This window comes from Gossypium hirsutum, chromosome D04, assembly GCF_007990345.1.
Source record: "Gossypium hirsutum isolate 1008001.06 chromosome D04, Gossypium_hirsutum_v2.1, whole genome shotgun sequence".
Taxonomy (NCBI): domain Eukaryota; kingdom Viridiplantae; phylum Streptophyta; class Magnoliopsida; order Malvales; family Malvaceae; genus Gossypium; species Gossypium hirsutum.
This window is the reverse complement of record NC_053440.1, coordinates 55,329,636-55,344,995: the sequence shown is the minus strand read 5'-3', so window position 1 is coordinate 55,344,995 and position 15,360 is coordinate 55,329,636. Positions and strand designations below refer to the sequence as shown.

General features: G+C 32.8%; 2 protein-coding genes across 8 annotated transcripts; both read left to right on the top strand.

The window, feature by feature from the left end:
* The first annotated feature begins 1,706 nt into the window (after nt 1-1,706).
* LOC107898556 (probable ubiquitin-conjugating enzyme E2 23) lies at nt 1,707-7,956 on the top strand. 4 transcript variants are annotated; one of them, XM_016824055.2, is made up of 9 exons: nt 1,707-1,863; nt 2,583-4,661; nt 5,188-5,253; nt 5,768-5,810; nt 5,904-6,223; nt 6,791-6,860; nt 6,951-7,090; nt 7,195-7,506; nt 7,584-7,956. In XM_016824055.2, exons 2-9 carry the CDS (start codon nt 2,583-2,585, stop codon nt 7,833-7,835), a joined length of 3,282 nt encoding a protein of 1,093 aa, XP_016679544.1. In that variant the 5' UTR covers nt 1,707-1,863; the 3' UTR covers nt 7,836-7,956. The 4 variants fall into 4 exon arrangements, with proteins under 4 accessions (XP_016679544.1, XP_016679543.1, XP_016679542.1 ...); XM_016824054.2 differs by having other exon boundaries at nt 5,188-5,325; XM_016824053.2 differs by having other exon boundaries at nt 5,768-6,223.
* Nucleotides 7,957-11,349: 3,393 nt separating this feature from the next.
* LOC107898558 (pre-mRNA-splicing factor syf2) lies at nt 11,350-14,310 on the top strand. 4 transcript variants are annotated; one of them, XM_016824058.2, is made up of 7 exons: nt 11,350-11,613; nt 11,893-12,036; nt 12,426-12,622; nt 12,714-12,954; nt 13,216-13,352; nt 13,452-13,680; nt 13,955-14,310. In XM_016824058.2, exons 2-6 carry the CDS (start codon nt 11,913-11,915, stop codon nt 13,677-13,679), a joined length of 927 nt encoding a protein of 308 aa, XP_016679547.1. In that variant the 5' UTR covers nt 11,350-11,613; nt 11,893-11,912; the 3' UTR covers nt 13,680; nt 13,955-14,310. The 4 variants fall into 4 exon arrangements, with proteins under 4 accessions (XP_016679547.1, XP_016679548.1, XP_016679549.1 ...); XM_016824059.2 differs by having other exon boundaries at nt 11,362-11,613; nt 14,047-14,310; XM_016824060.2 differs by having other exon boundaries at nt 11,362-11,613; nt 13,974-14,310.
* Nucleotides 14,311-15,360: the final 1,050 nt, after the last annotated feature.

Sequence of the window (15,360 nt, the reverse complement as noted above, 5' to 3'; positions counted from 1 at the left end):
ATATGTAATTGGGGAGAGCTTAGTCACAATACCATAGTGGAATGACTTCGTGACTAAATGAGTTTGTAATTAATAGGCAAAAAACTGGAACTTAATTATAAATAATTTGAGCTATAAATAAAACATGTTCAATCCATCCCTCAGCTAACTCTTTGATACCTGAAATGAATTGTATATAGAATCAAATGAACAAAATTTGATAGAAATAATAAAGTTAGAAAAATTAGTTATGTTAAAAAATGAATGTGGTTTCTCACTAAGTGTGGAAATGACCTGAAAATTAATTTAAGATTTTCGAATTATTATTTAAGTAAATAATTGAAGTTCGAAAATTAAATTAAATTAAATTGGCCATTGTGAATTCGTTGAATGTAGAAATTAAATATATTTTCTCATAAATTCATTTACGATAAAGTTGTTATGATTTTAACAAAATTAGAATTGGGTTGAGAAAATTATTTAATTAGAAATTTAATCAATCTAAATTAATTTAATAAATAATATTTATTTTGGGAAATAGAAAAACATGTACTAGGTTGAATTAAATTATAAAGTGCTGGGTTAAAAGTCTAGGAAGCATATATGATTGGACCTAATACTACCCCCTCTCTCCTAATAGAAATAGGAGACTCGTTTTTCTATCTAATAAGTATTATTTGTATTCTACTAATTTAATTAGGATTCTTCTATCTCTCCTTATAAATAGACTACATTGGTAGAACTATTTACACATAAGTTTTCAATTGTTATTCTACCCGAAAATAGTTAGAATTTATTTTTAAGTATAAATTTTATTTTATAGGAATAACAATTCTATCGGTTTCTATTAAGAGGTAATTACTTTCCTACTGAAAACAATGAGTTTTTTTTGTTCTATATTTGATTCGAAATTGTTCGAGCTCACACTCGAAGTGATTCGTGGTACGAGAATATAGGAGAGTGTCGTTTGATTGAAAGTTGTGAACATGTAGGATTTGTCTCACACAAAACACAAGTACTTTTCAGTAAAAGTTTATTGTTATAAATATCACAAATTGGTTTGATTTTTAATTTTTAAATTTTTTGCTGTGATAAAAAATCGTTTTTAAACAAGATTTTTTTCAACACGTATCACTTACACTAATTGAAAGCTTTCCTTCCTATATTCTTCTACAATTTAGTTTTTTATTTCATGAAATAACTTTGAATGTCACGAATCTACAAATCAAAATCCAAGTAAGTTTCTTCTCTGATCTCTAGCATTGACTGCTAGATTGACTTAGATCTAAAGTATGTTCTTCTACTTGTTGATAGGTACTAATTATTGCTCAGAGCTCGCTAGTCAAATTAAAAAAGAAAAAACTTAATTGCTCAGCGACTTAAATAAAAACTTTTGACTAGTTCAGTGCTTAAATAAAAAATTTTGAATAGTTTAGTGACCATTTTGTAACTTTTTGAAGTTGAGTGAGACCAAAACATAAACTTACAAACAATCTAATGACCTTGGATGCAGTTTACCCTAAATTTAATATATTTATAAAAATTAGCAAATCCAACGGCCGGGATGAAATTTCAAGATTATTGGATCCATAATGGCCAAAAAAACATCCAAACACACGAGACAAACAACAAAACTTAATTTACAAATCTACCCCTACACACCTCTTCAAAGAGTTTTAACGCTTTTTCAAATTAGCGTTTATTAATTTTCTCCAATTTTTCTTTTTTTCTTTTTCTTTTTTCCTTTTCAATACAAAATCAACTTTAACATTTTACAACAACAGACCCACCCCCCTTTGGTTTTAAAATAAGAACAGCTCCTCTGGTTCTATTTCTCTCTCGCTCGCTCGCTCGCTATTCATAATAATCGCCGATTTTCATCAGGTAAAGAAAAAAAATTCATTTTAGATCATCTTTTTCTTTTTGAAATCTGCCGATTAATTACCGATGAAAGCTGAACCAGTATTTTTCATTTCCTTATTTTGTATGATTTTTAATGGAATGAGATGGTTTAGTGTGGATTTGATCTACCTGCTATTATTTTAAAAAAAAATTCGATTGTTTGTTTTCTAGATTAAATTTTGAGCTGTTTTTGGAGATTTTTTTTATCTTTATTAGAATCTGAGAATATTTGTATTTTGTTTCGGCATTTAATTTAATAATCTTTTTTCTTATTGCGATTGAATAGATAATGTTTGTTTCTGGAATGATTTGGAGCACTGTTTTATTTGTGTTTGGAATAGGATATTGAAAGGTTAGAAGCGATTTTAGGTGAAATTATATGATTTGATTTTAATCGGAAGAGAAAGAGCTGAGTGTTAGTTTAAAATGTATAGATATTTTACAAGGAACTGGTCAAGAGTGTTGTGGAATTTTATTTGCCGGTATGCAATAATCAATCATGGAAACCTTGTTTTAAATCTGTTTATGTTGAGCTAGGTATGTCGTTTTGTTGGTAAGGTTAAGAAGAAAAAAGTACTGCAAAACCTTAGATGATTTCTTGAGCAAAAGGCTTGGAAATAAGAATGAAATGCTTGATAGGTTGAAACTTGCTTTGGAATTGTGCTAATTGATGGTTTAACAATGTTTGCATGTATTCTCAGATGGAGATGAAGCAGCAAGACTTATCTGCTTTTGAGACTAATGACTCTACCACTACAAGTTTGCATGAAAGTAACACTTTGTGTAAGGGTGATTCTACAACATATGGGTCTGTCAATGATCAAAATGTAAATAACCCAACTAATGTTGGAGTTGGTAAACAAAATGAGGCTTCCGGTAACTCACAAAGTGTTCCTTACATTTATCGACAAGATGTTGTCAGGAGTAATATAAACGGTTCGATTGGGATTGTGAGTGAAGTTGCTGGCGACTCCGATTCAGATGGAAGCATAACTGATGATGAAGACGATGAAGATGAAGATAAATATAATGAGGACGGTGAAGATGAAAGCGGTGATGTTGATGCCAATAGCAATGCTAATGGGAGTGGTGAGGGGAACAAAGGTGACCGTGATTATAAGTGTGGTGATCTTCAAGCTGATCAAATTCGGGTACTGTGGATGGATGATACTGAACCTGTTCAGAGTATTAAGAATGTAACTGTTGTTGATCGGGGTTTCCTGCATGGTGATTATGTAGCTGCTGCTTCAAATTCAACTGGGCAGGTGGGTGTTGTGGTGGATGTCAATATCTCTATCGATCTGTTAGCTCCTGATGGATCTACTATAAAAGATATCTCCACTAGAGATTTGCAACGTGTGAGGGATTTTGCTGTGGGTGATTATGTGGTCCTTGGTCCTTGGCTAGGTAGAATAGATGATGTTTTAGATAATGTCAATGTGTTGTTTGATGATGGCTCTGAGTGCAAAGTTATGAGGGCTGAACCATTGCGTCTCAAACCAACTACTAGGAATACCCTTGAAGATGATAGTAATTTTCCATATTATCCTGGCCAGCGTGTAAAGGCCAGCTCTTCGTCTGTTTTCAAGAATTCTAGGTGGTTATCTGGTTTATGGAAGCCAAACCGGTTGGAAGGTACAGTAACAAAAGTTACAGCTGGATCTGTGTTTATTTACTGGATAGCCTCTGCTGGCTATGGGCCTGATTCTTCCACTGCACCAGCTGAAGAACAGAATCCAAAGAATCTAAGACTGTTGTCTTGTTTTACACATGCAAATTGGCAAGTGGGTGATTGGTGTCTTCTTCCAACTTCATTGCAATCCATTCCTTTGGACAAGGGTTTTTCTAACCTGCAACTTAATGGCTCCATGAGAAATGGGAGAAATCATGAATGTGATTCAGAAGAGGTTACTCCTGATGAACCAAATGATAATACTGAATCCATGGATCTTGATGAAATGCCTACACCTGATGAAAACAATGCAATTGTTGAAACTAAAGACAATGGAAATGTTGAAAATAAAGTCTCACTTGAATCTAGCTCTTGTAGCAGTTCATTATCAGCTTCAAAGGAGACTGTCCATGAGCATTGGCCTCTTCACCGCAAGAAAGTCCGTAAAGTTGTGATTAGGAAAGACAAGAAAGCAAAAAAGAAAGGGGATAATTTTGAAAGGGCTTTTTTAATTGTCAATAGTAGAACAAGGGTTGATGTCGCATGGCAGGATGGAACAGTGGAACGTGGAGTGGATGCAACAAAGTTGGTCCCAATTGAAACTCCTGGTGATCATGAATTTGTTGCAGAGCAGTATGTGGTGGAGAAAACCTCTGATGATGGTGATGATGTATATGAACCCAGGCGTGTTGGGGTGGTCAAAAGTGTTAATGCAAAGGAACGGACAGCTTGTGTAAAGTGGTTGAAGCCTGTTGCCAGAGCAGAGGACCCTCGTGAGTTTGACAAGGAGGAAATTGTAAGTGTGTACGAGCTGGAAGGACATCCAGATTATGATTACTGTTATGGTGATGTAGTAGTTCGATTACCTCCAGCTTCTTTTCCCATTCAATCTGCTTCTGAAGAAGGCTCCCTTAAAGAACCAAAGCAGGAAGATGGATCAAAGGAGGTGAAACTGGACTTCCAAAAGCACTCAGGAAGTAACAGAGTAGAAGGTGCCCCGCTTAATGAAGCTTTCATGGACTTCACAGATCTCTCTTGGGTTGGGAACATAACTGGCCTGAAAAATGGTGATATTGAGGTTACATGGGCTGATGGGATGGTTTCAACGGTAAACTTGATGCCTTATTCTGTGAACTAATATTTTATTTTCTTTCTCCTTTGAGTTGTCTTTGGCTTCTGAAGTCTAAACTTTGTATCTTTTTTCAGTTGATTTTCTTATATTTATTACAGTGGTAACCTCTCTTCCTATCAATTGGCTGACTTAAAACGTTAGAGGCTCTTTTATCTCAATGGATATTATCATTTTGGTAGGGATGAAAGAACCTGCACATTGTTTTGTTCTTGACTAGTTTATTCTTTATGTAAGTATTAATCCTCTCACATACATCCCAAGGAGGCTAAATATAAGCATTATAACCTTAGAGAAGGTTTCTGGTGATATTTTTAGATTATCATAATCAGTAAATTTATCTTCCTTTGCTTATAAACTATTTTTACCTGCTTATTTTAGGAATATCTTAATTATCTGTTCTATTGTGTGATGATTATTGATAATTATTTTTTACTGTTTATTTGATCCCTTGTGGAGGAGCATAGTTATTGTTTTGACAAATTGATCTTTAATTTTTTTTTAGGTTGGACCTCAAGCAATTTATGTTGTTGGCCGAGATGATGATGAATCAATTGCTGCTGGGAGTGAAGTAAGTGATGATGCTGCTAGTTGGGAAACTGTTAATGATGATGAGATGGATGCTCTTGAGAATGCTCAAGAGGTTTGTTTCTGTTTGAAACAATAGCATGGTAGTCCATAAATTTAAATCTGTCAACATATCAATTATATGCAAGCAGGTTTTCGAAAAAGGGGTTTTTAAAGTTGTTGATCTCAGCTGTTCATTCTGCAACACAGTTTTATGAGCCAGAATATGGTCTGGGTTTGGTCTTGATGGGTTGGGATAGAACTTCGAGATTAAAAAATGTTAACTTATTAATCACATATGTTTGAAGAGAAAACTATATATTTTTGCCTTGTAGTGCTGGTAGGACCATACGATGGTTAAAAAAATATCTAGATGCCTTCTGCACATACATGACCACCAAACCTTTTATGCACCATGCTAGTACAATTATCAGTATATGATTATGCAATCTTAAATTCTAATAATTCATTTATTTTGGTCCTCCATTGAGTGAATGCTATGAGTATTTGTTGTTCAGGATCTGGAGCCACTAAAAGCCAGTGTTTCAGAAGCAGAAGAGGGTATGGAAAATAATTCTGGAAGGAATAAAGCATTATCTCTCCCCTTAGCTGCATTTGATTTTGTCACCAGACTAGCAAGTGGATTGTTTTCAGGAAGACGAAAAAATGATCAAATTGGTTTGGATTCTGAAGGAGAAAATGAATATGAACTTCAGGGCAGAGATTCCAGCTATGAGTCTAGCTCGCAGAAGTCCAATGTTGATAATTCCGGTGGGAAAAATGTTAGTGGAAAAGGTCTGGAACATGTTGAAGTAGAGGCGCAGAAACAGTCACTTCCTTTGGAAGATTCGAGCAACTTGAGAATTGAAAACTTGGATCCTAAAACAGGTGATGAGGACAATGCTTGCAGTTTCAAGCGGTTTGATACGGCTAAAGATCCTCTAGATCATTATTTCCTTGGTGCAAGTGGTCAGGTATATGACCTTTATATACTAGCACTGAGCCACTGACATATAATCTTTGGATGTGGACTTATCTTGTTGTCTTAGTATGATTAGGACCATCTATTAATTTGGCTGTGCAATTTAAAATCCACTTCGATATATATAGTGCAAGTTTGGAAATTTGTATCGATATGTTGCTTGAGGAGACTCTAATATGTTAATATGTTAAAATTTTGAGGTTTTGTGTTCACTACCTCTACTGCAGTGTTATTGGAACTGGACCAGACCAGGAACGGTCCGGTATATTGGTCCAGAAAAAGGGGTTGAATTGGTCTCTGAGAGAACTGCTCAGAACCGGTAAAAACCAGGGCAAAACCCACGAACCAGTTTTATTCTTTTTAATTTTTATTTAATTATTGTTGGACCCGCTGTTGAACTGGAAACCGAAAACTGGTGGTCTGACCGGTTTGACCACTGGTTCAGTTTTATAAAACATTGCTCTAGTGTAGTGTTATTACTTAATGGTAATTGCAATGTATAACATGTATAGTTATGTCTCTTAGATTTTGAGTCTTTCTATGTTAATCATGCTTGCAGAATAATGCTGGAAGGAAGTGGCTAAAGAAGGTTCAACAAGATTGGAACATCCTTCAGAACAACCTGCCAGGTAAGGATTGTGTAGTCTCGGTGTATTTAAAAGGTTTCTTGTCCTTGGCCGTATCAACCTTTGTTTTAAGCACTTATAACTATTTAACAGATGGAATCTATGTACGAGTATATGAGGATCGGATGGACCTCTTGAGGGCCGTAATAGTTGGGGCATATGGTACACCTTATCAAGATGGTCTTTTCTTCTTCGATTTTCACCTTCCTCCTGAGTATCCTGATGTGCCACCGGTAAGATCCCTAAGATTCTCTTAACTTTTTGGATTGTCTTTAATATGTCATGGAAAAGTGATTCATGTTACTGGGTTTTCCGACTCGGGCTTTAATTTCTGCAGTCAGCGTACTATCATTCGGGTGGTTGGAGGCTAAATCCTAATTTATACGAGGAAGGCAAGGTGTGCCTTAGCCTTCTAAACACATGGACAGGCAAGGGAAACGAAGTTTGGGATCCATCGTCTTCAAGCATCCTTCAAGTCCTAGTTTCACTGCAAGGGTTAGTGCTAAATGCTAAGCCATATTTCAACGAAGCTGGGTATGATAAGCAGGTTGGGACAGCCGAAGGAGAGAAAAATTCGTTGGCGTACAATGAGAATACTTTCTTACTCAACTGCAAGTCAATGATGTATCTAATGCGGAAGCCCCCGAAGGTAATTATTCCATTTCACTAGTATGTTCTCGTTATTGAGTTGCTGTTGCACATGATTAACTTTATAATTATGTCTAGGACTTTGAACAACTCATCAAAGAGCATTTCAGACAACGCGGTTATTACATACTTAAAGCCTGTGATGCATACATGAAAGGCTACTTAATCGGTTCTCTAACTAAAGACGCCTCTATTAGTGACACGAACAATGCAGACTCCAATTCAGTTGGTTTCAAGTTGATGTTAGGCAAGATTGTGCCGAAGCTGTTATCAGCACTTAATGAAATCGGAGCTGATTGTCAAGAATTCAAGCATCTCCAGCAGTCGTAATGTCGGGTTTCTAAAGACATTAAAAAAACTCAATATCCCCCATCAAAGCAAAACAAAGGTCAGTGCTGGAATTTTCAAATGTAAATATACAACTTCGGTGAAACATTCTTCTTTCCTGTTTTTTTTAAAAAAAAGGGGCTTATAAACATATTAGGAGCTGGATGCACTTCCTTGGAGCAAAAATCACAGGGTTCCTTTTCTCAGTCATTTTGAAATTCTTTTTTTTTTTAACTAACTTAGAATATTCAAAACTTGTGCTGATCTTTCTTATTTTACTTCTTTTCTTTGAGTGAATTTTGGTTTTTTTCACTGATTTTGTTTTAGAACCCTAGGAAATAGGATTGAGAAGAGAGTCAGGGTTTTGGATTGATTGTTGACTTCAAATGATAAATTGATTTAAATTGAAGAAAAAAGTATCCTATTGTCTCAAAGTCTCATTTTATGTTCATGGACTACTCTGTTATGAATATTACCTTAGTTAATGGTTTATTTTCGATTAGATTTCTTTTTACTCTTAGATCTTTTTTCTAGGATGGATTGGATATGAGAATGTGTTGGATACGAGTATGAACAGAGATATGAATATGACACTCAAAATTGTGAATAAAATAATAATTAAAATTTTATGTTTGGTATTTGATTCAGTGAAAAGTAGGTAGGTTTCAAACACTTACAGTTACTTGGATACATTTTTTTTATGTTTGATGTTTTATTTTTATTTTTTCACTATTTTTTTAAAATGGTATTTTAACCGAATTAACCAGACTTTTTAATCCTTTAATCGTTAATCGAAACGAAATACTTTGGTTAATTTGGCTGGTTAACCAAAATTTATATGTTTTTGCTTCTTCTTTTTGTTAAAACAAATATAAAACATATCAAAAGAAAATAAATTGATAATGTTCATTCGACCGAATTATCGAATTAAATTACATATAGTTTGTATTATTAATCGTTAAGTTTGGTTAATTCGGTTAATTACTCAATTTCGAATCAAATTAATTGATAATCGAACTTTCACAAAATTATTATTCGACTTTTATCGAATTAGATCGGGCAATTGATCGATTAACCGAATTAGATTGGTTCGGTTGATTAATTCGGTTTGAATCGAAATTTGAACACTCCTATTAGGTGCTAGATTACAAAGAGTAAATTAATTTTTTTAAATTTAAAAATTAATTTATTGTTATTATTATTATTATAAACTTACATAGTTAATAAAATAATCAAATAGTGACACGTAGCATGTCAAGTGTACCTTGTATTAATGCTTAATATTATTTTTTAATAGTATCAATGAATAAAATTTTTTCTAAGAAAGTTAACTCATTCTTTCATGTAATATATAATGTATAGGGATCAATCTGTTTTTTTTTTTTAGAAGAGATAAAATATAATTCAACTTGGGATACATGAGTTTTTACGATATTTGACCCTTTTTTTATATAAAATTTAATCTTAAATAAAGAGATCTGATTTTTTTTTGTCTAAGTTAGGCTTTAAACTTGACAAATGTTTCTACATTGGGACTTGAACAAGTGTTTCCATATTGGGCCTTAAACTTTTTTTTGTTCAAGTTATTCCTTAAACTTGGCAATTGTTCCCACATTTAGATTTAAACTGTAAGGTCTTCAAGGATTAACTTGAACAAAAAAAATTTAAATCCAAATTTGGCCTAATTCAGGGCCTAACTTAAACAAACAAAAAAAAAGTTCAGGTCCTAATGTAAAAAAATTTTGCCAAGTTCAGACCGAAAAAGTGATTTAACCCCTTATTAATATATCGATATTTTCCATTGATCCAATAAACCTCAAAATCTGGCCCTTAGTTTACTTTGGGTAAACTATATTAATAGTCATTTAACTATTAATAATTTTTTTTATGTCACCTAACTATGGAAAGTTATAAAATGACCATCCAACTATTCAATTTTTTTTATCACAGGCGAGCTAACAGTGGTAGCTTCTAAAATTTGCATTAATAGCAACTTTAACTCTCAATATTTATACATTATGTCAATTTAGTCTTGATTCTAAAAAATTCAATCCTTTGTGTAATTATATATTTTTTGTAGTTTTACTTTTATTTGTAACTCTTTCACCTGAAAAAGTTCAAAAAATTATCAAATAAACAAAAAAAATTAGAAATACCCAAAAATCCAATATAATAATTTTTATATTTTCTCATTCTTTTAAAATTAACCTTCAATGTCACAAAGAAAATAAAAATTGCAAAAAAAATTCAAATTACAGAACGTGTAAATGTTGATGATTAATTTTTTTCTAGAATCAAGAATAATTTGACATAATTTATAATTGTTGAGGGTTAAAATTGTTATTTTGTCAATTTTAAAAGCTGCCATTACTAGCTGACTGGTGATCATAAAAGACAAAATTCAATAGTTAAGTTTAAAAAAAATAAATTTACTAATAATTAGAAGACTACTAATGTAGTTTACCCTTGAACTTTTCAGTTAACTAAATCTAACACCTCAACATTTTTAATTTTTAATTTAAAAATATTAAAAAAATTCAAATGGTACTGATTTATGTTAAAATTAAAATATATAATACAGTTTTAATTAATTTATTGAAATTTAAAATTCATTAAAGTATGTAATTTTATTAATTTATTTAAATTTAATTAAACTAAATATATAAAGTAATTAATATAAAAGTAATTAAAATCTTTAGAAAGTTTACTAACAAGTGTTTGGTGTTAAAGTATATCACACTCCTAAAGAAATAATATAAGTTAGAACTTTGGCATGATATTGTTGAGAGAATCGACCACAAACTTTGAACATAAACCGTACAACGAGTGTTAAGAATACAATTTCCATCAGTCTAGATCTTAAACACATCTTAAAGAAAAATTACTACCGATAAACCTAGCTTTAGCATGGGTTTGACGGTTTTTCGTTACTTGGTGCCTATTAAAAACATTGTCTTTTCCATTCTTCTAAAGGTAAAGACTAATGCAACAAACCTCACAATTTCACTATTGAGAACTTAACAAGCTTCTCTCTTAAGCACAGTACACTAAGATTCATAAGTTAAAATATGATGTGAACACGGCCACATCATGTTATGATACAATTCAACAATACTAGAATTGGCCCAAACACGAGGGGTCTAAGTGCAAAATGAAATGTCTCACGGGAAAGTGGGTCATAGTTTTAATATAGTTAAGGTTCCTTAAAGAACTCAAGTGCTTTGGATTAATGTTTCTACCTTTTGAACCATTTCAAGATGATTCTTCACATTGAGCTATTTTTCGATCATCCAAGCTCTTGGGAAATCGTATCAAAATCATATCATCCTCTGTATAAATTATATTCAAAAGGATTATTATCTCAATTCTCTACAAATCTAATCAAATTTTTAAATTTTAATTCGCATTGGATTATCTAGAATTAAGGTTAATTTAATAGAATGTATAATTATTAAGGACTAAATATGTTATTATACTAGAATAGAATCAAATAATAATATTAGGGACGAAATTGGAAGTTTTTGTAATGAGTTTACCCATAAAATTATATATCAAAAGTTCTTTTTTTCTCTAAAATTTCTTTTGAAAATTCCCGACCCACCATTATCTCATCTCTCTTCACAGATCTGCCGCCGGTGCCGCCAAGCAAGCCTCTGACCACCGCTCTGTCCCGGCCTCGTCCTTTTGTTCCTCCAGTCAGCACAATTCTCCTCCTTCTACAGTGCATGACCCAAACCCTCTCTTACCTTAAAGTCTCCAATAGACCAAGAAGTTTAGTAAGGTAATTTTTTGAAGCCCTAAACTTGACTTGAAGATTGATTTCTACTTGAACCCCGAGTTACACTGTTGTGTGCGTCCACAATCCGCTGCTGTTAGTGTGAAATTTGTTCACACTGAGGTGTTTAGCGGTGGTGGACGGTGCCACCGCCACCATGAAGTATCAGCCGCGCACCTTTACGTCGCCGCTATTTGGAATCCCAGGGTTAATTTTCTTTTAATTACAAATAAAATTACTTGAAGCATACGTTTAAGCTTTAATTGTTTTAAGTTTACTTTTCAGGTAAAGGCTAACCAAAAAAAATGGAAGAAGACCGCCGAGTTCACCCGGATTGTATCAACGCATCGAATCCGTACCATGAATGTGTTGAATATTGCTTTAGAAAGATTGTTGAAGCCAAGGCAAAAAAGGATCAAGAAAAACCAGGTGTTTTAATGCTGTTCTTGTACTTCTACCATTAATGGTTTTGTTTGTGGTAAAAGTATTATGGAGGTTTTGTATTAGGAGTGAGATCGGGTAAATTAGTTCTTGTACATCATATCAAAGAGCAAACTGTTTTTTTATGTTAAAGATTTCATCCGTTCCTACGTTTAGACATGCTGATAAAATAACTAGAGTGCCACTTGCAGTTTATGTTGATGTATAGAGATCAGTTTTTAACAATGAAACTTTTGACATATAAAGGATCAGTTTACTCTTTGATATAACGTTGGACTAGTTTGCCTAGGGGCCTTCATGATACTTTTACCTTTTGTTTATGTACGCTGTCTTCAATGTTTTAGTAACTTGGCCGCCCTTTTTCTTTTTCATGGCAGAAACCGTGCAACGCGAGCATGATCAACCTGTTAGATGTGTTGCTTACCAAGAACAAGATGTACAAAGTGGAGCACCAGAACCAGAACAAAATTCCGATGATGACAATAATAACCAGCTAGCTGAGGAGAACATTGAAGGAGACATTACAAAACTTACTGGTAGACAGAAAAAATTATTCGAGTTGAGACTAAAGATGGTTAGTTTGCTTATCATTTCCGTTTTATCTTTTATGTTTAATTTCATTAGAAGTAAGAACAAATTATCGATGATGATTATGTGATTCTCAGAACGAGGCAAGAAAAGCTAATCAAACGGCTATGGTGGCTGAAAAGAAACGAATGGAAGCTCCACCAGAATCTAGAGGAATTTCTAAGCAAAAATGGCTCGAGGAAAGGAAGAAAAAGATTGGGAAACTTTTGGATGCAAATGGGTTGGATTTGCAAAAAGCGTATATGCTCGATACTCAAGAGGCAGCCGAGGCAAAATATAAGAAATGGGAAAAGGATCCTGCTCCGTTCGGTTGGGATGGTATGTTTTGATCTGTTACTTGTTTTGCTTTTTTGGACTTCCATTTCTTACCATCTATTTACGCATGCATATATCAAACTCCTAATGTAATAGCCCCCATAAGATGTCTAATATAGAAACACTCGTAGGCGAGGTTTGCATGATGCTTTTGCATTTTCGCTCTTTCGGTAGAACAAGGACAAATAGCGAAAATCAAGAACACTTTAATACGTCAACGAGGCTAATTTTGTGTTTTTTTTTTTATGGTGGGACTTGTAACAGTATTCAATCAGAAGACATTGTACAATGCATACAAAAAACGGACAAAGAACATCGACATCGACTTAGAAGAATATAACAAAATGAAAGAATCTGACCCGGAGTTCTTCCGTGAAGCTTCGAGCCTCCAATATGGGAAGGTATGGTTTTGCTTGATTTCTTTCTCACCATTATCTCACCATTATCTCACCAATGTGATTGTGAAGTATTCAATACAAGTTTCTTACATTTTCGTGTAGGCACCTAAGGTTTCGGAAGATAAGATTGATAAGATGGTAAAGGAACTTAAGGACCGGGAAGAAAAACGCAAGTCATTTAGTAGGAGGAGGAAATTTCACGATGAGAAGGATATCGATTCGATCAATGACCGTAACGAGCATTTCAATAAGAAGATCGAACGGGCCTTCGGGAAATACACATTGGAAATCAAAAATAATCTCGAACGAGGAACCGCATTGCCTGATTAAGGTATACTTTTACTCATTGCAAATGTTCTTTTGTTGTTGTTGAACGAGCACTGCATCGAGTGCTTATTTAAAGTTATGGCTATGCATTTTATTTTCTGAGATTCTCAACTTGGCTTTCTGGTTTTAATTTGATGATACTCAATTCGATGCTTGATCTTGTTTTGTATGTAAAATATTTACTTCTGTTCTTTTATGTAAAATTCAGAGTTGGTCAAATACCCTATTATTTTGATCTAGAATATTGCTGTCATATTGAAATATATATATTTATATAGATAGGGTTGGTCACACCAGATTAGGGATGACAGCGGAGTGGGACAGAAAAAGATGTTAAATTCACCATTGTTACCTGATCTTCCGTTTCTAGGTCCAAGCCAATACCTCCAGGAATTTGAGGAATTTTTTATTGCATGATACTTGGTTATACATCGACAAAGCAAGAAGAATAAAGAAATTATCTAGCACTTCATGTCGATATACTGTTTGAAATTGCGTTTATGTGTCAGAAGAAAGATAGCTATACTGATTCGGTATACTCTAAAATAATCTTTGGTACAATATTGACGATCTATATCATCACCTTCTCGTTTTACCATGGATATATAATATTAAAAACTATTATCTTTATGAATGTTGGATGTATCCATCTTGTCTCAACTCAATCCACTGCAATTTAATTTTTATCTTTTATTTTTAATATTTTCAATTTTTTAAATGTAAATAAAATTTAAACATAAAATACAAAATCTTTTTCCTATAATATATTATTATATATGCAAAAACTATTAAAATGGTAATATCTTATAGTATTATATATATTTTTAATAATTATATATACAAAGATAAAAGTGGTAATTTTATATAGTGAAGCGGAATGAAGTGGAATAAACAATTATTATAATCGTTCCATACTTATTATCTAGAAAATAATCAATCTTGTTTTGTCTAATATTCAACATTCACATTCAAAGGAAAAAATCCACCCATTTGTAGCGGATTAGTTTGCGGTCTATTGGACAATTTGAGTTTTGACATCCTTATTGTGCTATAGGTCAAATTTTAAATTTGTCTCGTCATTATATGTGGGCCCATTGGACTTAGAACATGTATATTTTATTTGCATCACATAAAATTTTATATTTATGCCACTTGCTAGATTAATTTCAATGGAATAAGCTATAATAGTTCGAGTTGTTCCCGTAACGGAATGTGACATTTTGCATTCGAATTTATTGTTTAAGTTGAGAGAGGAATGCCGCGTTTTGGTGCTTTAATACATTTACCCAAGTAGGTAAATTTTTTTTTTAGAATTTTAAAAATATTTTATACAAAAGAAATTCCTCACACACTATGGGATGGATTTTTTTTTTAAAATTTGGAGGTTTTTATGAATAAAGAATAATTATATTAAAAATAAATAATATAAAAAAAATCGGGGTTTTAAAACAATTTTGAAATTCTTCAAAAAGTTTTACCCAAACAAACAAATCCACTTTTAAAATATTCAAAACATAAATACAAATGAAATTTCACCTATCCAAACACATCCTCAGAATTGAGGTTGTATTGAGACTATTGATTATTGATCCAAAGAGTGATGAATTTGTTGAATTTAATTAAATAAATCATAAAAATATTTAAAAAATTAAAAAAAAATTCGGTTCAACCTACCTGTTCCAAT

Bases quoted from the DNA above. Each gene is read 5' to 3' on its own strand.
- LOC107898556 (XM_016824052.2), top strand. From the start codon at position 2,583: ATGGAGATGAAGCAGCAAGACTTATCTGCTTTTGAGACTAATGACTCT. The intron at 4,662-5,187 runs GTAAACTTGATG...ATTTTTTTTTAG, and splicing joins CTGATGGGATGGTTTCAACG to GTTGGACCTCAAGCAATTTA. The intron at 7,091-7,194 runs GTAAGATCCCTA...TAATTTCTGCAG, and splicing joins AGTATCCTGATGTGCCACCG to TCAGCGTACTATCATTCGGG.
- LOC107898558 (XM_016824058.2), top strand. From the start codon at position 11,913: ATGGAAGAAGACCGCCGAGTTCACCCGGATTGTATCAACGCATCGAAT. The intron at 12,623-12,713 runs GTTAGTTTGCTT...TGTGATTCTCAG, and splicing joins TCGAGTTGAGACTAAAGATG to AACGAGGCAAGAAAAGCTAA. The intron at 13,353-13,451 runs GTATGGTTTTGC...ATTTTCGTGTAG, and splicing joins CGAGCCTCCAATATGGGAAG to GCACCTAAGGTTTCGGAAGA.